Source organism: Macaca fascicularis, chromosome 3, assembly GCF_037993035.2.
Source record: "Macaca fascicularis isolate 582-1 chromosome 3, T2T-MFA8v1.1".
Lineage (NCBI taxonomy): Eukaryota > Metazoa > Chordata > Mammalia > Primates > Cercopithecidae > Macaca > Macaca fascicularis.
The window spans coordinates 143,852,970-143,880,243 of NC_088377.1; the positions used below are offsets into that span (position 1 = coordinate 143,852,970).

Here is a 27,274-nt window from a genome sequence, read left to right on the forward strand (position 1 = left end):
AAAAGGATGAAATAAAATTTTGATATAAATTGAGGTGTATTATTTTCCCGACATGTACATCAGACCACTTTTCCATAATCAGTATTTTATTTACTTACTTTTTATTGAGACAGAGTCTCATTCTGTCTCCCAGGCTGAAGTGCAGTGGTGCGATCTCGGCTTACTGCAACCTCCGCCTCCCAGGTTCAAGCGAATCTCCTGCCTCAGCCTCAGGCATGCACCATGATGCCCAGCTAATTTTTGTATTTTTGGCAGAGACAGGGTTTCGCCACATTGGCCAGGCTGATCTTCTAACCTCAAGTGATCCGCCCTCCTCGGGCTCCCAAAATGCTGGGATTATAGGTGTGAAACACAATGCCCAGCCTCATGACCAGTATTTTAGAGATTTACTTGATTAACAAACCCCATATATCCTCAACAGTGCCTTTTTCACAGGGTAGTTCGGAGAATTAAATGAGTTAACATCTGAACAACAATTAGAACAGAGCTTGACAGATATCAAATATGATATATGGGTTTGTTAATCGAGTATTTTCAAAGTTTTTAATTAAAAAAATCTTACTCCAGATTTCAGCATTATTTTTATCTTACTCTAAAATACATACTTAATTTAAAATATTTATTTTTTAACAATTTTATTTTTATCCTTTATATTTGAAACTTGGGTATATACCCTCTATAAAAAAATTTATGCCCTTTAATTCTAATACATTTTTTTTTTTTTGGCTAATTTCTTCTTCCCAACTCTCCTTTTAGACTACTATTAGTTCAGTGACAGATCTTCTAGTTTTGCTTTCTAATTTCCTCATCTTTTCTCTCCTACTTTCTCTTTATCTATTCATTTTCTTGAAATAGTTCCTTGACTATTTCCCAAACTTCTGCTTAATTTTTAAATTTATAGTATTATATTTTTAATTTCTTTCTTTCTTTCTTTCTTTTTTTTTTTGAGACAAGAGTCTCATTCTGTTGCCCAGGCTGGAGAGTGGTGGCGTGATCTCGACTCACTATAACCTCCACCTTCCGGGTTCAAGTGATTCTCCTGCCTCAGCCTCCCGAGTAGCTGGAACTACAGGCACACACCACCACACCCAGCTAACTTTTTTTTTTTTTTTTAGTAGAGACAGGGGTTTCACCCTATTGACCAGGCGGGTCTCGAACTCCTGACCTTGTGATCTGCCCGCCTCAGCCTCCCAAAGAGCTGGGATTACAGGCGTGAGCCACCGCGCCTGGCCTATATTCTTAATTTCTAAGAGCTTCTTACTGATTACCCACAGGTCTTATTTCATGGTTTCATTTCCCAATGACTGAGAGAAGTGGACTGTTAAGTTTCTTTTTTCCCCCCATCTTTTTCATTTTACTCTGTATTGTCTTCATTTCCTCTGTTTTTCATATTAGAGGCTTCTGTCAAATGCCCAATCATTCCTAGTTCTGTTCAGTTTTAAGAACTGGAAGAATTGGAATACTGGCAGGGCATGGTGGCTCACACCTGCAATCCCAGCACTTTGGGAGGCCAAAAAAAAAAAAAAAAATACAGAAATTAGCCAGGCATGGTGGTGTGTGTCTGTATTTCCAGCTAGTTGGGAGTCCAGGGTGGGAGGTTCAACTGAGGTCGAGGCTGCAGTGAGCCACAATCACACCACTGCCCTCCAGTCTGGGCAACAGAGCAAGGCTCTGTCTGAAAACAAAACGAAAGAAAACGAATTGGAATATTAAAAATGACTGGAAGACACGTACAGTCACGTGATGTTTCAGTCAATGATGGGCCACACATACCATGGTGACCCCACAAAGTTATAATGAAGCTAAAAAATTCCCATGAATTTGTAGCAAAATGCATTATTCACATGTCTGTTGTGATGCTGGTATAAACAAACCTACTGTGCTGTCAGTCATATAAAAGTATAGCACATACAATTACGTACAGGACATAATTCTTGATAATAATAATAAAGAAAACAGTTACCGGCTTATGTACTTTTTTTTGAGATGGAGTCTGGTTCTGTCACACCCAGGCTGGAGTCCAGTGGCGTAATCTTGGCTCACTGCAACCTCCACCTCCCAGGTTCAAGCAATTCTCTTGCCTCAGCCTCCCAGGTAGCTGAGACTACAAGTGCCTGCCAAGAGGCTCGGCTAATTTTTGTATTTTTAGAAGAGACAGGGTTTCGCCATGTTGGCCAGGATGATCTCGAACTCCCAGCCTCAGGTGATCCACCTGCCTTGGCCTCCCAAAATGCTGGGATTACAGGCGTGAGCCACCGCGCCTGGCTTGTACTTACTTTTTGTTGTTAATTTTGAGTGTATTCCTTCTAATTGTTAAAAAATTAGTTAACTGTTAAACAGCTTCAGGCAGGTTCTTCAGGAGGTATTCTAGAAGAGGGCATTGTTATCATAGGGGATGACAGCTCCATGTGTGTTTCTGCCCCTGATAACCTTCCAGCAGGACAAGATGTGGAGGTAGAAGGCAGTGATATTGATGATCCTGACCTTGTGTATGCTTAGGCTAATGTGTGTGTCTTATTTTTAACAAAAATGTTTAAAAAGTAAATAAAAATAAATAAAAATAAAATATACACAAAACACATATATTTTATATATACGTAAATAGGGACTTGAGCAATCTGCCCGCCTTAGCCTCCCAAAATGTTGGGATTACAGGCGTAAGCCACTATGCCCAGCCAACATGTACTTTATTTTTATTTTTTTATTTTTGAGACAGAGTCTCACTTTTTCACCCAGGCTGGAGTGCAGTCGTGCAAACTTGGCTCACCGGTACCTTTGCCTCCTGGGTTCAAGCGATTCTCCTGCCTCAGCCTCCCAAGTAGCTGGGACTACAGGCGCACGCGACCACGCCTGGCTAATTTTTCTATTTTTAGTAGAGACAGGGTTTCACCATATTGGTCAGGCTGGTCTTAAACTTCTGACCTCGTGATCCCCCTGCCTTGGCCTCTCAAAGTGCTGGGATTACAGGTATGAGCCACCATGCCTGACCCCATCGTGTACTTTAAACAATTAATGTGTTTACTGTAGCCATACTGAAAAACAAAATACACTATTTTACTTATCAATCTTATGATTTTGTGATTTTATTTTCAGTTATGTTGGATCAATTTACAATAGTTCTAAAACTCATCCCAACTTAGAAGTCACAAGGTTCTCTTTGTCAAACACGATGACCTTCTGGCATTTGACTCCATTACATGAAGAAGAAAAAAGGTGACCTATGCATGTAATATAAAATCACACACAAAGAATTTCTGAAAGGAATGCCTAATAAAAATCTGTCTTGAGTTGAATATTTTTTCTTAATACTCATTTGCTTTTTTCTTCATTATCTTTTTGTTTATTAGAGAGTAACAGAAGTCAAACTTTTGAACAGGTATAGGAAAAAGGCTTTAAATTCAAGTATTCTACTCTTTTTTTTTTTTCCTATAAAATTAAGAAGAGATTGCTGCTACATGTAGTTAGAGGTAGAAGAACATACAAATCATAAATATCAGTGTAGACTTTGAAAACCTCTACATTGGCTCAATCTCAAAAACCAAATTCAAAGGGCAGCAAAAATGTTCCATTTTTTAGGGCCAGTAGTTTCTTTTAAGATCCTAGGGCTCCTATGTGGAACAGAGAAGTTAGAGAACTAATATTTTATAGGTTTCAAACTGGCCACCTTCCACAGATGGCTAAAATGCCAACCAATTTTTGGTAGATAAAGTGGAAATCAAACAGGAAAGAACTACTAAAAGTTTTGTTAGCACATAGCTAACATCTTGAACATTGAAATGTTAAGACCTGACCTCATCTATACACAGGCTTCCTGAGGTTCCTCAGAGAAGTATGCAAAGGTATTCCAGAGGCTATAACTACCACAACACTTAACTACATGCTTTATATACATTATCACTAATTCTTAACAACGGAGAATACTAGTACTATATCTCACTACAGTGAAGTAAAGAATTTTCAGAGAAGTGGCTTGTTGAAGTTCATTCAGAAGCAAATGTGAAAGTTAAAATTTGGAATGGGACCTATTTATGTAAAAAGCCTCTTTATACCAGAGTATACTTCCTCTTTCTGTACTCAGCAGGTTCCTTCCCAGGCAGTTAGAATCCTGCATGGTCAAAATGAGAGTAAATTGCTCCTGTGGTGTGGAGGGATTCTAACCAAACCTTTAGTTACTGAGGGAAACCGTAGGTTTTTTCTTTTGTTAAGAGGGATTATTTCATTAGAATGATCTCTTGGAATTAGCAACTCAGTGCTAAGACATGACCCTGGCCATTTGACCCAACTTTCACCAAAGTTTTAAGATGGAAACAAGTGGTGTATCCTGTATAAAAGACTTTATTTTGATGGGAAGTCAATAAGTTTTGGCAGATCTATGTGCAAGAAAGACATTATAAAATGTTCGAATAGTTTTTTATTTAATCCTTAGGACAATACTTAACTCCTTCTCCCCAGGATTAAATAAATTAATCCTAGATCCCAGAGCTAAATGGCTAAAAAGGAGTTGAAACTATCTTCTTCTAACTCTGTATTCTTTCCATACTACCATGTTACTGACTTAGCAGCTACCCTGAACAAGAAGGAAAGGAAAAGAAAGATAGGAATATATATGATTTTAACTATTATAAATGAGCTTGGTAGAAAAGCAAGAAAAATTAAAGAAATAAACTCATCTTTGCTAGTAACGTTATTAAATATCTTCACACTTCTTCAACATGCATGCAATTTTTGGCAAGCATATTTAGTCATCAGGAGAAAAATGGAAATCTTTAGACATAACTAAAATTTTAGTTATATCACATATCAAAACATAAACTATAGTCAATTCATGGTAGTATCCACATTCTACTACAGTATATTATTGAAATTTTATCCAAAATGAAACCAAATTTTTAATAAACCAGTAACAAATCAGTTGTCATATGTATGCCACATTCTAACAAAACAATGACAATAAAAGTTATAAAAGTAATGTAGAAATATTCAGAATTTGTCATTTTAATTAACAGTGAGTAAAAACAAGTATGCTTTTAAAGAAAATGTTCAAAGACATACAATACCTGCGGGTCCTTGGTGGTTTCGGAGGAGGAGAATCTTGTTTTTCAGGATCTATGGAGCTGACCATGTTTTCAGTATTAATTTCATTCTGCCAAGGGAAAAAATACTTCACTAAGGTTAAAAGAAAAATAATTTTTCCTCCTCATGTTTCAACTAAATTGTTTCTGTGCTTTTCAATCCTTAACACAATGCCAATTGTGCCAAGTTCAAAAAAAAAAGTCTTATATTCTGGCTCTATATTTTAGCCTGAAGGACCAGACTTCAATGAAGAGACTGTATCAAAAAAACAATGCATCACAGTTACTGGAAAGATCAAGGCGTACAGCAGCATTTCAACACATCTCAAATGCTACTGTAAAAAAACAGATTCCCCAAGATAATGTGGATCAAAGAACGTAGTATCTCCCTGCCCCACCATCACTACCACTAGAAACTTAATACATGCAGAGAGAAAAAAGAGCCAACAAATAAGGCTTATACCATTTATGGAGTAATGGAGTATCATTTTATGACTCCCCATTACTACCTAGTACTTTTAAACTGGTGGTCCTAGGATTCATTTTAACCATTTCTTGCCTTACTCTCACTGTCACTATATGGAGTGCGCTAATCCATTAGGGAAAATAGCTCCTATATCACTGGCTACCCAAATGGACCTCAAAAAGGCAGACAGAGCCCATCCCAGGAATATCCTTGGTTCTTGCTGGTCATGAGGACCAATAACATCATTAACATTGATGTTTAGGACTGTGAATAGGGGAGCGGTAAAATGAAAATACTGCCTTGAATTAGTTTCACTATCAACATATCTCATATTTATCTAGCTAGGGTATTTTAATTCTAGGATATGTTATGTCCAGGAGGCATCTCAGATAATTTGCCAACATCTCAGATAAAACAGCCATGTTTACATATACTATCAACTAAGGAACTCTGAAACTGTAGTTGCATTTTGTTTTGTTATCAGTTTTTAATTAAAAGGCACTTCTGCTATGTCCATCATGACAGCTTTGTAACTGTTACTTCAATTATTTCCAATTAAAAAACTAGAGATCTCAACTTCCTAGCAATTTTAAGTGCACCCTATCTCCTTATATGTAATCTGATGAATTACAAGTTTTATACATCTCACTTCCTGACCAGAACAACAGAGTTACGTCAGAAGACTTAAGGCATTCATCCTTAATTAAAGCCACCCACCAAAATCAGGCATTTGGTGCAGAAATATCTGGCTATAGGTAGGGTGACCATATAATTTATTGTCCAAATCAGGGCTCTTTTGAGAATGAAAAAGGAGCATTATTATTATACCTAGACAACTAGTGTGAACTGGTGTGCCTTAGGCAAATCAGGACTTTTGGCCGCCAAAGTTTCAGATCCTCAGGTACCACCAGAATTTAAAGACTCTGCATCAAAAAAGTACCCTCTAGGCTGGGAGCGGTGGCTCACTTGAGGTCTAGAGATCAAGACCAGCCTTGGCCAACATGGTGAAAACCTGTCTCTACTACAATACAAAAATTAGCCAGGCGTGGTGGTGCACATCTGTAATTCCAGCTACTTGGGGGACTGAGGCGGGAGAAACACTTGAACCTGGGAGGCAGAGGTTGCAGTAAGCTGAGATCGTGTCACTGCACTCCAGCATGGGCGATAGAGCAAGACTCTGACTCAAAAAACAAAAAAACAAACAAACAAAAAAACCCCAACATATTATTGATCATCTGCTTATTATTTCCATTAATGATATAACCATAATTCTGAAACACTTGATATTTTGTACCAAAATGTGCATTAAGTAGGTTAAATAAAAATTAAAGGCAAACCATATGAACCTCTATTTTAACTGTTTCTAACCTACAAAATGGCATTTTTTTTTGTAGCACACATAAACAAACTCATGTCATGTCAATCAAATATTTTGTTGCCAAGTGAGTATAATATTGAATTTACAAAAATAAAACAAAACTATGTTTTCTTTGGATTTTGGAGCTGCAGGTAAGGCAATGTGGATATCTATGTGAAATGCACTGAACAAAGTCGGCAATGCAGAGGAAACTAAAATGTAAGAAGGACATGGTATTATCTTTAACTTCAAAATGTAGTCTGGTAAAATCGCCAGAAAAAAAGTAGAAGGGTAATACTAACAGCCCCAAAGTGGCATAATCAGTACTATGAAGCTATGAAATCAGAAAAAAAGTTATAGTTGAAAATATTAAGAAGATAATTGAGAAAAAATAAGTTGACAATATTAAGGTAAAATGTAGAATGACATTAAGGGATTGGGGTAAGATTTTGACAAAAAAAGAATGAGGATTGGGAGAGGGAAAACAGGTGGAAGGGTAAAGAGAAGACATAATAAGGACATTTTAGGCAAACACTACATGTGACAAAGTAAAGGTTTCATGAAAGATTCCTCATTCTGGGTGAATAAGAGCATGACGAAGCCATTAACAGGAAGAACCAAAAGAGAACTTCTCGGGGAGATTAGCTTTCAGAACATACTCAGTTTCCTCTGATGAAAGGAATCAATGTGGCAACGCAGAACTGCAACTCAATAAAGAGCCACTAACTAAACAGCATGTACAAAACCTCCTGGTCACTGGACTTCACAATGTTCTTCTTGGATTATGTCTCCTACACACCTACATCTTCTGACTCTCTTGTATTACCCATAATTTTTGAATCCACATTTGTCATGTATACAACTTGCTGAAGCAATCCCAACTTTTGAAATGGAAAAGAATTTTAGGAATTAATCTAATGCAGTGCCACGATGAAACCTCTGCAGCCTTGAACTCCCGGGCTCAAGCAATGCTTCTATCTCAGTCTCCCAAGTAGCTAGGACTACAAGCACGTGCTACCATACCCAGGTAATTTAAAAAAAAAAAAATGTTTTGTATAGATGGGGTTCCGCTATGCTGCCCTGGCAGGTCTCAAACTCCTGGTCTCAAGCAATTCTCCTGCCCTGGCATCCCAAAGAGCTGGGATTATAGGCATGAAATGAACCACAGCCCCAGCCTGTGTTCTCTTGTTTTAAACAGAACTTTGTAAAGTTATCTTGTGTACTATTATTTTCCATATAGCAGCTTTTTGAAAGGCTACAAAAACATTAAGAAACAAATCATCTAATATTTAAGAATATTACCAGCTGCAGAAGAAAATAAATAATAAATCAGGGTGCTTTAAAAATAAAAAAATTATATTTTAGGGGAAAAAAAAATCCAGAATTCATTATCACATCTAAAATGTACTATACAAACACAATAAAAGGACCATAACACAAATTACGAATGCTATTACTTAATCATTCTAGAATTGAAATACTGGTGTTGACAATTCTTTTTTTTTTTTTGAGATGGAGTCTGGCTCTGTCACCCAGGCTGGAGTGCAGTGGCCAGATCTCAGCTCACTGCAAGCTCCGCCTCCTGGGTTTATGCCATTCTCCTGCCTCAGCCTCCCGAGTAGCTGGGACTACAGGTGCCTGCCACCTCGCCCGGCTAGTTTTTTGTATTTTTTAGTAGAGACGGGGTTCCACTGTGTTAGCCAGGATGGTCTTGATCTCCTGACCTCGTGATCCCAGCGTCTCGGCCTCCCAAAGTGCTGGGATTACAGGCTTGAGCCACCGCGCCCGGCCAACAATTCTTGTAATGGTGTCCTTTATATATAAGATAAAAAGGCATGATGCACAACTTAACAGATGTTTGCTTATTAAGGTACTTCTAAATCCTCAGGCAATATGATACAGGCTTACAGAACAAATTTTCTCTTTAGATCTCTCATTCCAGGAAGTCAATGTAGTTGTAAATATCTCTAAAAAATACTATTTATTTTGAAGTCTTAAATAACCAACCAGTATATCAAACTAAGATTTTTACAAAAATAATTCTGGAACACAGAACATTTAAACAGAACTTTTACCTATTAACTAAACTGTCAGAAAAGTAGTAAGTGGGGACTTATTTTTACTTCTCACAGCATAGCTTCTAAATAGTAAATACACCTTTCAAGTCATTTTATTCCACCACACAGTTCTAAGATGATTTTTCTCAATTTTTCAGATTCCACATTTTCTTTAAGATTAATGGTCTGCAACCACAGACAGCCATCCTATAAAAAGAGTCACCTATATTTACAAGTTGACAGAAAACATGATTTCTTAAGAGGAAAGTATTAAAAAGTTATCTGGAATGATAATCCATCTTCTATCTGTTTTTTTACTATTTATCCATTCATCTATGGAGATATTTCTCTCAAACATTTAGTTTATGTCTACTATGTACCATGCAATGAGCAAGAAAGTAGGTTTGAAGTAACTACTTTGAAATAACTACTTTATCTACTATGGGTATTATTTCATCTCATCTCCTACAAAGTATGACTTTCTTGTTATATTCCTGTAAAGCTCTGACCTGTTAGACAGAAAGAGCCTATGATAGAATTATAATGCTAGTATAGATTTCAGGGTATTAAAAATGATTGATTTAATGGAATAAAACCTTACAAAGATCAGACTTGGATCTAATGAGAAAAAGAAGAAAAGGTGATGAAATATTTATCACATATTTTCTGGAGATTATTTAAATATAGTTAAAAGCTTTTAAAAAAAAAACAACAATGGCTGGGCACAATGGCTCATGCCTGTAATCTCAGTGCTTTGGGAGGCTGAGGTGTGAGGAGGATTGTTTGAGCCCAGGAGCTCGAGATCACCGTGGCACATAGTGAGACATTTCTACAAAAAATTTTTTTTAAAAATTAGCTAGGTGTGGTGGTACGTGCCTATAGTCTCAGTTACTTGAGAAGCTGAGGCAGGAGGAAAGCTTGAGCCCAGGAGGTTGAGGGCGCAGTGAGCTGTGATTGTTCCACTGCACTCTGGCCTGGGCAAAACAGTGAGACTTTGTCTCAAACAAAACAAAACAAAATAAAACCTAAATACTGAATACTGCAATAAAAGAACTTTCTCCTATAATTCCTGCACTTTGGGAGGCTGAGGTGGATAGATTGCTTGAGTCTGAGGGTTTGAGACCAGGCTGGGCAACATAGTAAAATCTCGTCTCTATAAAAAAATAAACTCGGCAAGGTGGTGTACCCGTCAGTCTGGGAGGCTAATCTTTTTTGTATTTTTGGTAGAAATGGGGTTTTGCCATGTTGGCCAGGCTGGTCTCAGGTGATCCCGCCTGCTTTGGCCTCCCAAAGTGCTGGGGTTCCAGGCATGAGCCACCGCACCCAGCCTAAAAACCTGTATTTCCAGATACAAAAACTTTAGCTTTGAAATTAATCTTGAATTCATGGAATAAAACAAATACTTTTCAATTAAAGTTTAAAGATGCTGGGTACAGTGGCTCATGCCTGCAATCCCAGCACTTTGGGAGGCTGAGGTGGGTAGATCACTTGAGGTCAGGCGTTCAAGACCAGCCTGGCCAATATAGTGAAACCCCATCACTACTAAAAATACAAAAATCAGCTGAGCATGGTGGTGAGCGCCTGTAATCTCAGCTACTTGGGAGGCGGAGGCAGGAAAATCACATGAACCTGGGAGGCAGAGGTTGCAGGGAGCCGAGATGGAGTACGCTACTGCACTCCATCCTGGGCAACAGAGTGAGACTCCACCTCAAAAACAACAACAACAACAACAAAAACCCCCCAAATTAAAGAAAAGTGTTTATAGCCTACTCAGTTTTTTGAAATATTAAATATCTCAACTTAGATTAAATTATACAAAATATTATAAATGGCCAGGCGCAGTAGCTGACACCTATAATCCTAGCACTTTGGGAGGCTGAGACAGGTGGATCACCTGAGGTCGGGAGTTTGAGACCAGCCTGGCCAACATGGCAAAACCCAATCTCTACTAAAAATACAAAAATTAGCTGGGTGTGGTGATGCATGCCTGTAATCCCAGCTATTCAGGAGGCTGAGGCAGGAGAATTGCTTGTACCTGGGAGGCAGAGGTTGCTGTTAGCAGAGATTGCGCCACTGCACTCCAGCCTCAGTGACAGAGTGAGACTTCGTCACACACACAAAAAAAACAGGCCGGGCGCGGTGGCTCACGCCTGCAATCCCAGCACTTTGGGAGGCCAAGATGGGCGGATCACAAGGTCAGGAGATCGAGACCATCCTGGCTAACACGGTGAAACCCCGTCTCTACTAAAAAATACAAAAAACTAGCCGGGCGAGGTGGCGGGCGCCTATAGTCCCAGCTACTCGGAAGGCTGAGGCAGGAGAATGGCGTGAACCCGGGAGGCGGAGCTTGCAGTGAGCTGAGATCTGGCCACTGCACTCCAGCCTGGGCGACAGAGCGAGACTCCATCTCAAAAAAACCCAAAACAACAAAAAAACAAAAACCAAAAAAAACACACAAAAAACAAAAAAACAAAAAACACATTAGATTCTACATTATAAAATATTTGGCTAGATTCAGAACATGTCATAACAGGATTTAATTAAGCTAAAGGCATTGTAGGAGGTTTCCTTGCACAATAATTCCCATGTTAATGAAGGAATAAGAATGAGGTCACATAAAACTTAAAAACCTGAAATTGTCACTTGGCTAATAAAAGAAATGCATATTTCCTAAAACTCATGGACCAATATTAGACTATCTTAACAAACTGAGATCAGCATTTGGTAATAAATCTCTCATTTGGAAAACCAAGGAAGTTCAAACAAATATTCTGGGAGCTGACAAAACCACTTAAAGGGAGAAAAGGAAAATGAAGGTTATAAATTTTGTAATTTATTTTCTCATACTCGGTTTAACAATGTAATAGTTATAGACTCAATGATAAAGATGTAAAATTCTACAAGAAAAGAAAAAAAAGCTCAGCACCTTCAGGGACAAGGTGGTGATATATAGAAGGGAAACAAGACAATTGGTTAGAAAACAAAGGCAGAAAAGAGAACACTAAAAGAATACAGTATTTTTGTCAGGTCTAGAAGTTGAATATCCAATAAGATGCTATAAAGCTAAAATAACACTGAATTACAACACAACAAAAGGGAGTTAACTGTGGCTCTTTTTAATTCTGCTTAACTGAAAAGCATATACACAAGGCCAGGAATGTTGGCTCATGCCTGTAATCCCAGCACATTGGGAGGTTGAGGCGGGCAGATCACCTGAGGTCTGGAAATCGAGACCAGCCTGGTCAACATGGCGAAACCCCATCTCTAGTAAAAATACAAAAATCAGCTGGGCATGGCGGCGTGCGCCTGTAATCCCGGCTACTGAGGAGGCGGGGGCAGGAGAATCATTTGAATCTGGGAGTTGGAGGTTGCAGTGAGCCAAGATCATGCCATCGCACTCCAGCCTGGGTAACAAGAGTGAAACTCCATCTCAAAAAAAAAAAAAAAGAAAAAAAAGAAAAGAAAAGCATAAACACAAATAACGAAAACACTTTATACAAAATAAAATTCAAGTACAATCAATGCAGAATTACTTAGGTGGGGGTGGAAGGGAAGAGTAAAGAGAACAATGCAATTTTTTTAAAAAAGTAAAATGTTAATGAATTATATGATTTTTGACATGAGATCTTTCCTAACTTTATTTCATTTAGAACATAATTTATCTTATATTGGAGTCATTAAATAGCCATCATAATAGAGATACAAATAAGAAGGAAATGAGTTTAAGTAAAAATGTTAAGTGTCCTGAGACAAGATGACAAAAAAAAAAAAAGCTAAATATAACATCTTAACAAAAAGTAAAAGTTTCCTAAAATGTATAGGCCAATAACACCTACCACTCCATCAGCAATTTTCTGAGCTCCATGAATTTCATATAGTTGTAGCTGTTTTTCAAACAGTTGGGCAATAGCTCTATGAACAAGCTCATATTGCTCCTACGAGGGAGAAAAATGATTAAAAAATAAAAAGAAGAAAACATTTTAAAAAAGAAGAAAGCATTTATAAAATAGCAGTTTATAAAGGGAAACAACTTTACCTTTGTTTGTACTGCAGAATGCCTTTGTGTTCTCATTTCTTGTATTAAATTAAAGACATTAAATTCCTCTGGTATTTTCTAAAACAGAAAATTTAATACATAAACTTTGTACATCTATTCAGAAAATAGTAAAATATTCTTCAGCTTATCACATAAAACTTAAATACCTGGTAGTTTACTGCAAACATTTATTGAACACCACTTAATGTATCTCAGACACTGTGCGTGGCACTGTAGAAACAAAACTGTTCTTGACCTTCAGCATTCAAGCTGGGGAGACAGGTATGTCCAGCCAAAGTATGACTGCAGTATACAGGGAATAAAGAGGCTATGGCTAACTGATGAGTGTGTGGAGTTACAACATAGCTGGATATCAAAAGAAGGTTATCCCATAAAAAGTGAAGGAAATATACATAAGCACAGCAGACTGAATGTATAATCTATGTTGGGAATTGAGAAGTTTGATGTAAATAAAGCCTAAGACTAAAAGAAGGAGAAAGTACTCAAAGGAGGAGAGAAAATAAGGACATTTGGGATTAGGCTGTGAACATAAAAAAGAGATTGAATTTACTCTATAGGCCAGTATCTCCTGGATTGGCTATATAAGGACCAGCTAAAAGACCTAGGTAAAAATATAGATCCTTTGGCTCCATCTTGGGGAACTAATTATGAAACAACCTAAACAGTTCTTTTGTGCATATGGAATTGGGACTACTGCAATGGGCAACGTTGACATGAGAAGATCTGATATTCACACAATTTTTCCATCAGCGAAGAGGACAGTCTAAAAGAGTGAGAAACTGGTGGTTTACAGAAGCGGAAACATCAGAACGGTTATCAACAAGAATATTTTGGAGTGGTTAAGATGGAAGGGTTAAAAATGGTTTCCAGGTTTGCTGCTTGGAAGTTCTTATATACATCATAAGATTTTTACATGAAGATTTAACCTAGGCCGGGTACGGTGGCTCATGCCTGTAATTCCAGCACTTTGAGAGGCCAAGGCAGGCAGATCACCTGAGGTCAGGAGTTTGAGACAAGCCTGAAACATGGTGAAACCCCATCTCTACTAAAAATACAAAAATTAGCCAGGTATGGTGCTGAATGCATGTAATCCCAGCTACTTGGGAGACTAAGGCAGGAGAATCACTTGAACCTTAGAGTTGGAGGTTGCAGTGAGCCGAGATCACACCACTGCACTCCAGCCTGGGCGACAGAGGGAGATTCCATCTCAAAAAAAAAAAAAGAGAACTATGTTAAAAATACACAACTTTTATTTTATTTTATTTTTTGAGACGGAGTCTTGTTCTGTCACCCAGGCTGCAGTGCAGTGGCGCAATCTCAGCTCACTGCAACCTCTGCCTCCCAGGTTCAAGCAATTCTCCTGCCTCAGCCTGCCAAGTAACTGGGATTACAGGCACTGGCCACCATGCCTGGCTAATTTTTGTACTTTTAGTAAAGATGGGGTTTCACCATGTTGGCCAGGCTGGTCTCGAACTCCTGACCTCAGGTGATCCGCCCACCTCGGCCTCCGAAAGTGCTGGGATTATGGCATAAGCCATGGCACCTGGCCAAAATACACAACTTTTAAAATGACCAGATATTTGTTTTGTTTGCTAGCATGCATTTACGTGTCCCTTCCCATTCCAATTTTAATCTTTGACTTTTATGTTAAAATGCGATAGAATTTCAGTTAAATTTTGTTCACTTAAGCATTTTCATTTGAGAATTAGATGATTATAGTTTTTGAGGAAAAAATATTTAACCCCAGAGGGCATTTTAAGGAACTGTTTAACATGTAAATATTTCCTTGTAACAATAAAAAATGGAGAGATGGCAGGGAAAAAAGAGAAATAAGGGGAAGAAGGAAGAAAAAGAAAAAAGAAACATTTTATTAATTCTACTTTGTACAAGACAGAGATGAACAATTCATGGAAACTATAAAGCTATATTAAAGGCGTCTCTCTAGAAGTGAACACATTATGGAACCAGCAAAATAATCAAACGTGTACATAATGAAGAGACTTGTTTTTCAAATCTATCATGAACACTGTATCTTATTTATCTCTGTATCATCCACAGTATCAAACACTATTTCTTGGAAAAAGCAGTAGTAAGAAAACAATCACAACAGCAACAGTAATCAACACTAACAATAAACTGAGTACTTACTATTTACCACACATAGTTCTGAAGAACTTCACAAAAGTTAATTTATTTAATTCTTATGCATTACTACTATGACCCCTATTTTCTGATGAAGAAATATAGACAGTATGGGATTAGTATTTTGACCAAGATCCCACAGCTAGTAAATGAGAAAGCCAGAATTATAATCTGGGCAGTTTGGCTAAAGTCAGCATTCACAGACTACAATACTATAACATCTCCAGAAGGCATAAATACGTACTGAATGAAATACACTTATAACTAGAATAAATATAAAAGGCAATGGGCCGGGCGCGGTGGCTCACGCCTGTAATCCCAGCACTTTGAAAGGCTGAGGTGAGTGGATCACCTAAGGTCAGGAGTTCAAGACCAGCCTGGCCAACATGGTGAAACTCTGTATCAAAAATATAAGACATTAGCTGGGCGTAATGGCAGGCACCTATAATCCCAGCTACTAGGGAGGCTGAAGCAGGAGAATCACTTCAACCCGAGGCGGAGGCTGCAGTGAGCTGAGATCGCGCCATTGCACTCCAGTCTGGGCAATAAGAGTGAAACTCCATCTCAAAAAAAAACAAAAAAAAAAAAAAAGGAAGAAAAAAAGGCAATGAAAATTCAGTATTGGAAAGGTCAGTAACAGTTTATATCCTAATGCAAGTATTCACTCACCTAGGACACTCTTACACTGTTGACCAATGCATCACATCAAGGCAATATGCAGCAATTATACCTTTTTTCTATCTTTATTTCTTTTTATTAAATCATTTTTATTTTTAAATTATTTTTAGAGATGGAGGTCTCCCTATGTTGCCCAGGCTGGTCTCGAGCTGCTGGGCTCAAGTGATCCTCCCACCTTGGCCTCCCAAAGTGCTGGGATTACAGGCATAAGCCATCGTGCCCGGCCTTCACTGCCTTTATTTCTTACTTAATAAAATTACTTTGGAAAAAATAACATGTATAATAAAATACGCACTATAATTTACTACAATTAATAATTAAGTTTGAAAATAGTAATAGATAAATTGGACATAATGCTACAAAAAAGTATTCTTACCCCAGCTTTTAGTAAATTCCACGTATAATCTATGGCACAAATGGCACCTGTTCTTCCACAGCCTGCACTAAGGATATAAAGTTTGAAAAAAAATTGATTTTTGTGATAAAACAACTATAAAATAAATGTGGATGGACATGTTAACATTCAGAAACGAAAAGAAATTTGACAAAATTCTACTTAGTAAACAAAATACAACTTACAGTGTGTTCACGGCAACATTGGTAACATAGAATACGTATACATACACACTATGATTTTTCCTATACATACATACCTATGATAAAGTTTAATTTATAAATCAGGCACAACAAGAGATTAACAACAATAACTAATAATACATTAGAACAATTATAACAATCTACCACTACTCACTACCTCACTACTCTTGAGGTTTGGGCCATTATAAGTAAAATAAGGGTTATGTGAACATAAGCACTGGGATACCATGACAGTCCATCTGATAACTGCAGTATTTACTATGTGACTAATGGGCTGGTAGAGTCTACAGTGTGTACACACTGGACCATGGGATGATTTATCTCTCAAGCAGGACATACTTCCCTATGCTTCTCAGAAAGGTACAGCATTTAAAACTTACAAATTGCTTACTTCTGAAATTTTCCATTTGATATTTTTGAACTATGACTAACTGAAACTGAGAACAGTGAAGTCTTGAATAAGGAGGGCCTATTGTCTATCTTTTAAGCATTTCATTTAAGGGATTGGGCGCAGTGGTTCATGCCTGTTGTCCCAGCATTTGGGAGGCCAAGGCAGAAGGATTGCTTGAGCCTGGGAGGTCTAGCCTGCAGTGAGCCATGATGGCACAAATGCACTCCAGCCTGGGTAACAGAGTGAGACTCCATCTCAAAAAGAAAAACAAAAATTAATTTATGGAACTTCCAAGAGTAAGTGACTCACAGACTAGCTACTAAGTCGTCACACTGGAAGTCTAATGCTACATCAGAAAATGTGACTAGCTAACAACGTCTTACAGAGACATATTTATTCTATGCTCGAGACGGTTCTTGTGGCTGGGTGCAGTGGCTCACACCTGTAATCTCAGCACTTTGGGAGGCTGAGGCCGGTGGATCACTTGAGGTCAGGAGTTTGAGACCACCCTGGCCAACATGGTGAAACCCTATCTCTACTAAAAACACATCATTAGCTGGGTGTGGTGGCGGACACATGTAATCCCAGCTACTCGGGAAGCTGAGGCAGGAGAATCACTTAAACTGGGGAAGTGGAGGTTGCAGTGACCCAAGATCGTGCCATTGCACTCCAGCCTGGGCAGCAACAGCAAAACTCCAACTCAAAAAAAAAAAAGGCTCTTGTTTTAGAGTACAGGAGGAAACAGTACATCATTTCAATCTATAGAATGTGTAGGAAAGGTGAAGAAGGCTATAAGCCCTAGAAAATGGATTGAGCAACAGCACTGATTTCATCAAAAGAACAAGACAATGATACGCTCTCATATTCCAAAAAACTAATGGAAACTGGGGAATGTACAGTAACATACTATAGGTTTTTTTAATTTTAAAACATGACAGGCTGGGTTCAGTGGCTCACGCCTGTAATCCCAACACATTGGGAGGCCAGGGAGGGCAGATCACCTGAGGTCAGGAGTTCGAGACAAGCCTAGCCAACGTGGTGAAATCCTGTCTCTACTGAAAATACAAAAAAAATTAGCCAGGCGTGGTGGCGGGTGCCTGTAACCCCAGCTACTTGGGAGGCTGAGGCAGGAGAATCACTTGAACCTGGGAGGTGGAGGCTGCAGTGAGCTGAGATCATGCCATTGTACTCCAGCTTGGGTGACAGAGCAAGACTCCATCTCAAAAAAAAAAAAAAAAAGAAACAAACACACACATGACAAAAGTATTTTAAAGTAACTGCTTCTCAACTAGAGAAAGGCTTATGCATCTTAGAATTGAAAATCACTATGAGTAATTATAAGATGTTACTGACATCACCAGAATAATTTTTGGCAAAACAACCCCACAAAGTTGTGTAGCATTTTAATGCATATTTTGAAATGTATACCTATCAGTGGTTTGTTAAACATGTAACCTAAAATTCCTGATAAAAGTACACTATAAGCAACCTAAAATGATTTTTAAAACCTCAATAATAAACATCATCAATTATATTAATTTTTAGTTGTTGATACTTGTGAATTCTGTGCATCAAAACATTTACAGAATTTTAGTTGAGTTACTGGGATAAATTATATATATCTAAAATTTGATAGTTAAAAGTATAATATAAAGATACAGATAACCAGATCAATGAAACACCACAGAAAGTTCAGGAACAGATCTGAGTACACGTAACATTTCTTACATAACAGTGAATTCTCCAGAGGAGATGAGACCATTCAATAAGTGGCAAAGGAAAAGTTAGCTATCAATGAAGAGCAAAAAATTAAATTCTGATCACATACCTTAACCGTAAAAAAATTCCAGGTAGATAAAAAATATATATATAGGATATAAATATATTGGATATTTATCCAATAATAAATGTTAAAAAGTAAATCTATGAAAGCACTAAAAACATATGCAAAATATATACACTATTGTGTTAGGGAAAGACTTTCTATGTATAATATCTTAATGGACAAAAACCATTCAAAAATCTGACATGACAAAATGAAACTTATGTATGTCAAACAGGCAGAAGACAGGAAAAACCATGGTACTTACAACATGACTAAAAGTTAATGTCCTCAATATATAAAGAATTTGTATAATTATTAAAAGATGAGGCTGGGCAAAGTGGTTCACGCCTGTAATCCCAGCACTTTGGGAGGCCGAGGCGGGTGGATCACCTGAGGTCAGGAGTTCAAGACCAGCCTGACCAACATGGAGAAACCCCAACTCTACTAAAAATACAAAATTAACCGGGCGTGGTAGTGCATGCCTGTAATCCCTGCTACTCGGGAAGCTGAGGCAGGAGATTTGCTTGAACCCGGGAAGCGGAGGTTGCAGTGAGCGAAGATTGCAGTGAGCCGAGATTGCATCATCGCACTCCAGCCTGGGCGATAGTGCAAGACTCTGTCTCAAAAACAAACAAACAAACAAACAAAAACAAAAAAACCCCACCAAAAACCTTGTCTGTCACACAGGCATTTAAAAAGCAAACAAAGGCCGGGTACAGAGGCTCACGCCTGTAATCCCAGCACTTTGGGAGGCGGAGGCGGGCGGATCATGAGGTCAGGAGTTCGAGACCAGTCTGGCCAACATAGTGAAACCCAGTCTCTACTAAAAATACCAAAAATTAGCCAGGTGTGGTGGTGTATGCCTGTAATACCAGTACTCGGGAGGCTGAGGCAGGAGAATCATGTGAACTCGGGAGGAGGAGGTTGCAGTGAGCTGAGATCGCGCCACTGCACTCCAGCCAGGGTGACAATGCAAGACTCCGTCTCAAAAATAAAATAAAAAAATAAAAATGAAAAGAGAACACCCAGTATTGGGAAAGGTATAGGGAAATAGGTACTCTCACATACTGCCAGCGGTAGAATTAAGTAGCATCAATTTTCTGGATAACACATTAAAAAATGCTCATTAAAATATTTTAAAAGTTTATATACTTGACCAAGAAATCTCACTTCTGGATATTTATCCAGTAATAAATTTATCCTAATAATTGCAGATGTGCTCAAAGATTTAACAATAAGATGGCCACTAAAGTAAATTAAAAACAAAAAATAAAGTGGACACTGAGCTTTTACACTGTTGTTTAAAATAGTTGAGGCGGAGGTTGCAGTGAGCCGAAACTGTGCCATTGCACTCCAGCCTGGGCAACAAGAGCGAAACTCCATCAAACAAAACAAAACAATACTGTATGTACACACACACACACTGAAAGGACACATTCTCGAGTTTTAACAATGGTTATATCTCCAGTGGAACTAGTGGAAAGCAAAATAATTTTCTTGCTTTTATGGATGTGTTTTCTAAGTCATTACAGTTAACATATTGTTTTCATTGTCTAAAAATATTTAACGGTCAATTTATTTTTTGATAAAAAGCCTTCCTATATAAATGGATTTATGATTGAACAGGAAATTATTTTAACTAACTTATAAGAAGTCAAGTGAAAGTAATTTCTTTATGTTTTAATTCTATAATTAAACATATTGTTTATTTTTAACTGGTCAATTCTACTTAATTAAATGGTCAACTAACCACTGAACTAACCACAGAAAAAATTTGTTTTAATGAACCAAGTTGTTAACTGATTCCCACATCTCCACCAGCAAGTTACTTTCCTGGCCCATGAATAAAAGTAGCCCTTTTACTTCATTAATTATAAGCATTACAATCAAACCAAGTGAATAAGAAAACTATCTTCGGTGCTTTGACTCCACTGAAAAAATATTTTAATTATGTAAATAATAAAAAATAAATCTCTAAGTTTGAAAAATCTCATTTCCTTTTTATAACAAATGTGAATGCAGATAACAAGTCCCTTAGAGGAATAAATTGATAGTTGTCTTATGAAATAAGTACTATGACTATAAGGCTTTTAGAAGAATCTAATGTAAACCAAAAATTCAGAGTAGAAAAACTGCCTAAGGATTCAAAAGTAGCTTCTACTATGTAGAAACCCATACCTATATAATGAAATTCCAAAAATTAGGTTTCAAAATATCCTGTATCACCCATATTAAAATGATACCTATATTCCTTTTTTTAAAAGAGATAGGGTCTACTATGTCACCCAGGCTGGAGTGCAGTAGAGCAATCATTGCTTACTAAAGCCTCAAGCTTCTGGGCTCAAGCAATCATCCTGCCTCAGCCTCCCAAAGCACTAAGCCACTACACCCGGCCATGACACTTATTGCAAACATTTAGTATTTTCTTGACTTTGTGCTTTTCCTTTTAAAGGGGTATTTTCCATTACACTCCTAAATCCATAACACAAATTTAGCTTTGTTTTATGTATTATATATAATGTATACATATATGTGCATACATATTATGTATATTTAGCTTTGTATTACATATTAATGTGTTACCTATGTATTATGTATTTAGCTTTGTATTATTTGTATCATGAGAATGACCAGATGACAGAAATAAGCCAAAATGTTAGATTAAGAAAAGCTGGTTATCTTACACTGATTTCTCTTAGCTAAAATATATTATACAATTAACCCCCCTTCTAGAATACAAAATTAACTGTCCCCCAAGAATAAACAAATCTCATGTTCATTCCCCCAAAGTCAAAGGCAGAATTTACATGATTTCTTAACACATCCAAATGAGTAATTTTGCAAAACCTAACTGAACTTCAAATATTATTTGAATAAATGAAAATATTTCTATCACATAATTTAAAGTAGGTGCACCTATACTCGTACTTTCACATTCAGAGGTAGCTTAACTAGGTCAGTAATCACTGAATTTTATGTAATGCTTATAATGAGGTAATCTACTATAAAACATAACTTAATAAAAAATGTCTAGTAAATGTGTATCAATCGTTCATATTATTTTACTCTAAGAATGCTGGCTTCCTGCTTTAAATTTTTCAGTAGCTATAAATTATAAAATTTCATGATATGATAGGCAGTGGTGCAAACGTGGAAACTGATGTTCCCCAAGAATAAAAACAGCATTTAGTTTTTCATCAAATCTAAAACACACTTTTTAAACTCAATGTGACAGCTCTGAGATTGGTATGTATCTTACCACCAATGGCTTTTTACAAATGACATTTTCCCCTTATAATTGGCAGTGATTTTTTTACTGTTAATATACATTAATAATTGTGTGTCTTAGAATTGATGATATCTTAGATCAATAAGACCTATGTATATACATCTTACATACATTAAAAAAAGAAAGTCATGTTGCCAGGTGTAGTGGTTCATGCCTGTAAGCCCAAGACTCTGGGAGGGCAAAGCGGGACAATCACTTGAGGACAGTTCGGATCAGCCTGGGCAACAGAGCAAGACCTGGTCTCTTTAAAAAAAATTTTTAATTAAAAAAAAACTAATTCAGTGTGGTAGCACATGCCTGTAGTCCTAGCTACTTGGGAAGCTGAGGCAGAAGGATTACTTCAGGCCAGGAGATCGAGTTTACAGTAAGCTATGATTGTGCCACTGCACTCCAGACTTGGCATCAGAGTGATATCCTGTTTTTAAAAATCTCATGTCAATGTTTATCAGGAATGAAAATTGCTTGGTCATTGTTTCAGGGAAATTGATTAAAAGAAAATACTACTATATTGACTTTAAAAAGTAGAGTAAGATGAGGATCTGAGATTATATGCTCTAATCAGAGCATATAAGAAGAGTATGTTCTACAGCTTTCCACCATGTGAATACTATTTTCAAATAGATGATTTTGTGTTTTAATGCAACAATACTCTAAGCGGTCTGTCAACCAAATGAGACCATATCAATTTACAAGGTCCCAAACATTATATCATGGCTAGGAGAAATTCAAGATTACTATCATATTAATGCAGAAATAAAACCTTGTGTAACATCAAACTTAAATAAAACTTGAATAAAAATATTGTATTTATAAACTTGGGACATTCTTTCGTACCTGCAATGAATACAAATAGGAACATCTTCATGTTCTTGATATTTCCTCATTAAGCTTATCATGTCCAGAATAGAATCAAATGATGAAGGAACATCATGGTCTGGCCAGTTCACATAATGAAACTGATACAGCCTACGAGATTCCTTCAAGAAAAACAGAAAGTCAACAATTATGAAAATACTTTACAAAGTTTAAAGCTGCACAGCTCATTTAAACTGCCATTTCTAAGAGATTTGTGTGGCATTTAGCACTGCTTTTAAAAAAGACCCAAATAAATAATAGCTGACACTTACTGTTTACCACATGCCAAATATCTAAGGGCTTCACATGTAACACTTTAATTTCCATGAGGAAAGTACTGTTAATACCATCCTCATTTTATAACTGAGATATACAGATAAAATAACTTGCCCAAACTTTCATAAGAAGTGACAAATGTGGGCTCTAAACCAGGCAGGTTCTACTTCCAGAGCATGTACTTTAAACATTACACTATATATACTGTTTAACTAATCCACACTATTAAATGGATGAGCAATATACCATAAGCACCACGTTAGAGTAGGTTAGAGTAGTAGCCATTGTAATCAGAAGACTAATAGAACATTAAACTGAAAAAGAATGGAGACATGAATTTGTCCAGTCCCAAACTCACTTGTCTTCTTACAGATTAGTGGTTCTCAATACATGGTCTGGGCACTTCCTCCCCTCAACCCTTTTGAGGGGTCTATGAGTTTTAAATAATTCTCAGAATAATACTACAATTTACTTGCCTTATTCTTTAACAGCCAATACAATATATGCTTATATATTCATGGTTTTAAAAAATTTCTCAGTTTTAATTTCAAATATAGTATATACTGAAAGATATAACCCACAGAAACAAAAACTCTTTGGGATCCTCAACAGCTTTGAAGAATGTAAAGGAGTACTGATGTTAAATGTTTTGAGAATGGTTACTGTAGGCGTTTAACAGAAAGAGCAACACTCGAAATCTAAGCAAACCATACTCCAATTCTACTTTTGCCATTTCCTAAATAACTTCAGGTAAGCTATTTAACTTCTTAAAGCTTCTGTATCTTCATCTATGTGCAACGGACATAACAGTATCTGGATATTATGCAGTTAGGAGAATTCAGATGCCTGATCTACTACAGAAATTCATTGAGGTACTTATTATTATTACTGTAGATTAAAAAATTAGCAACTAGTCCAGACTCAGTGGCTCACACCTGTAATCCCAACACTTTGGGTGGTCAACGCAAAAGGCAAGAAGATCAGTTGAGGCCAGGAATTTGACAGCAGCCTGAGCAACACAGCAAGACACCATCTCTATAAACTATAAAAAATTTAGCTGGGTTTGGTGTCTCATACCTGTAGTCTCAGATACTAGGAAGGCGGAGATGGGAGGACTGCGTGAGCTCAGGAGTTTAAGTACAGCCTGGGCAATATATAGTGAGACCCTGTTGCCAAAGAAAAAAAAAAGTCAGGGCGCTGTGGGGGCCTCAACTGAAAACAATATATATCTCAATGAAGACTTAGCTTTGATAGTGACGTTTCTTTAACAAATTGTAAACTAGTAAAACAGGGTAATAATTATATAAACAATGCAATAATCTGCTTACTGCAATAGAGGAAAAATATTTGCAGCAAAGAAGGCATAATTATTCCAAATTTAATAAATTTAAGGTGTGTTACAATTAATATTACTTTATTATGTAATGTGATAAGCATAAATGTCAAGATACTAAATATCACACTATCATTTTCATCTTCAAAACTAAAATATTAGCAAATTTCATTAACTATGTTAAATAACATAGTATACTATTTATATAGCTTGTTTTTTTAGTAGCTAAAAGTTGATTAGTTTGCAAAGACATAAAAATTAGCTTCACACGCTTTAAAAATAAAAATTGCTGATACTTTTTTTACTTATAAAAAAACTATAAAGCAGATATAAAGCAAAATAATAATATATATAATATATATTATTTATATTTTGCAGATATAAAGCAAAATAATTTTCTAGCAAACTCATTTTACCAAATAAAACATTTAGGTGCTAGTAAGTATTATATTTTCTATCTTAAAAAAATTTTATTTTTAGTTTTTAAATTTATTTTATTTTTTTGAGACAGAGTCCTGCTCTGTTGCCCAGGCTGGAGTGCAGTGGCGCCATCTCGGCTCATGGCAACCTCTGTCTCCCAGGCTCAAGCAATTCTCATGCCCCAGCCCCCCGAATAACTGGGATTATAGGTGTGCACCACCATGCCCAGCTAATTTTAGTATTTTTTAGTAGAGATGGGGCTTCACCGTGTTGGCCAGGCTGGTCTTAAACTACTGGCCTCAAGCAATCTACCCGCCTCAGCCCCCTAAAGTGTTGGGGATTACACACGTGAGCCACCACACCTGGCCTCAACTTTTATTTTGGATAAAGGGGTACATGTGCAGGTTACATGGGTATATTGTATGACACTGAGGTCTGGAATACAAATGATCCTATTACCCAGGGAGTGGGCATACTACCCAATAGGTGGCTTTTCAGCCCATGCTCCCCTCCCTCTCTATATCTTCTCTTTGAAAACTATTCTCTATTCTCAAAACCATTTTTGAGAGTCTTGCTCTGTTGCCCAGGCTGGAGTCCAGTGGCACAATCATGGCTCACTGCAGCCTCAACCTCCCAGGCTCAGCCTTCTGAGTGAGTGGGACTACGGGCACATGCCACCATGCCCAGCTGACTTTTTTCTTTTTGTAGAGACAAGATCTCACTATGTTGTCCAGGCTAGCCTTGAACCCCTGGACTCAAGTCACCCTCCCACTTCAGCCTCCCAAAGTGTTGGGATTACAGGCATGAGTCACTGTACCTGACCTGAAAACTATTCTTAGAGACAGTCTATAAATGGTAAATACCTACATTTTGAAATTCAAGTAAGAGTGTCCTAATGAAGTAGTCTGTTCTCGCTTGTTCATCCTCCTAAATAAAGAGAAACATTTGTAAGTCAGTGAAAACGTTAAAACAAAAAGACACATCAAAACAAATAAAATACTTGTGTCAAAGTCCACAATATAAAATTAACCTTTAAAATTCCAGATATACCTGATAATTATTTTAGAACTCTAAAAGTCATCAATTTGTAAATGTCTGAAGTGATAGACACACTAATTATCCTGATTTGATCACTCCACATTTTAAATTATACATACATGTACCAAAATCACGTGTACCCCATTAATAAGTATAGATAATATGTGTCAATTAAAAATAACGGCAAGAGGGAAAAAAAAGCTAGTAAGCCATGAAAAGACGTGGATGAACCCTAAATGCACATTACTAAGTGAAATAAGCCAACCTGAAAAGGCTACATACTGTATGATTCAAACTATATGACTCCTGGGCCAGGCGCGGTGGCTCATGCCTACCTATAATTCCAGCATTTTGAGAGGCCGAGGCAGGTGGATCACTTGAGGTCAGGAGTTTGAGACCAACCTGGCCAACATGGTAAAACCCTATCTCTACGAAAATACAAAACTTAGCTGTGCATGGTGGCGTGCACCTGTAATCCCAGCTACTCAGGAGGTTGGGACAAGAGAATTGCTTGAACCCAGGAGGCAGAGGTTACAGTGAGCTCAGACAGTGCCACTGCACTCCAGCCTGGGTGACAGAGCGAGACTCCGTCTCAAAACAAACAAACAAACAAAAACAAACTATATGACTTCTTGAAAAGGTAAAACTATGGAGACAGTACAAATAATGACTACCTAGGTTTGGGAAGGGAGTGAGAGGAATGAATGAATAGGTGGAGCACAGGACGTTTAGAGTAATGACACTATTCTGTAAGATACTACAATGGTGGAAACACGTCACCATGTATTTCTTCAAACCCACAGAATGTATAACACCAAGAATGAACCCTAATGTAAACTGTGAACTCTTAGTGATAATGACTTGTCAGTGTAGGTTTGTGAATTGTAACAAAGAGACCGCTCTGGAAGGGAATGTTGATAATGAGAGGGCTACATGTGTGGGGACAGGGTGTATATAAGAAATCTCTGTACCTTCCTCTCAATTTTGCTGTGAACCTAAAACTGCTCTAAAAAAAAAAAAAAAAAAGTCTTGAAAAAGTTAGGCAGCGGCTCACACTGTAATGCCAGTAGTTTGGGAGGCTAAGGTGGGTGGATCGCTTTAGGGGTTCAAGACCAGCCTGAACAACATGGCAAAATCCTGTCTCCACAAAAAAAATACAAAAACTAGCTGGGCATTGAGGCATAGGCCTGTGGTCTCAGCCACTTGGGAGGCTGAGGTGGGTGGATCACCAAGCCCAGCAGTGAGGCCAAGGATACAGTGAGCTGCAATCACGTTGCTGCACTCCAGTCTGGGTGACACAGTGAGACCCTGTCTCAAAACAAAAAATGAAAACACTAAAACAAACAAACAAACAAGCCTTAAAACAAAGTCTCCTATTAGATAAAGTCTCCTAACAGATAGACCCAAACAGTATGTAAGAA

The 27,274-nt window shown here is 37.4% G+C and overlaps 1 protein-coding gene across 9 annotated transcripts in view; it reads right to left on the reverse strand.

Moving 5' to 3' along the window:
• The window catches only part of PTPN12 (protein tyrosine phosphatase non-receptor type 12), a 105,352-nt gene that overhangs the window by 18,169 nt on the left and 59,909 nt on the right, over positions 1 to 27,274 (reverse strand). For 6 of the 9 annotated variants that reach the window (XM_045388640.3, XM_045388639.3, XM_005550391.5 and 3 more), the window contains 6 exons: positions 25,683 to 25,742; positions 22,766 to 22,908; positions 16,206 to 16,272; positions 12,989 to 13,066; positions 12,789 to 12,887; positions 5,058 to 5,143 (listed from right to left, as the gene is read on the reverse strand). In XM_045388640.3, coding sequence (XP_045244575.2) covers positions 5,058 to 5,143; positions 12,789 to 12,887; positions 12,989 to 13,066; positions 16,206 to 16,272; positions 22,766 to 22,908; positions 25,683 to 25,742 — 533 coding nt within the window. Of the gene's footprint in view, positions 1 to 5,057; positions 5,144 to 12,788; positions 12,888 to 12,988; positions 13,067 to 16,205; positions 16,273 to 22,765; positions 22,909 to 24,139; positions 24,162 to 25,682; positions 25,743 to 27,274 lie in introns of those variants that run through there. The other 3 variants (XM_074035670.1, XM_074035672.1, XM_074035671.1) reach the window with 2 other exon arrangements.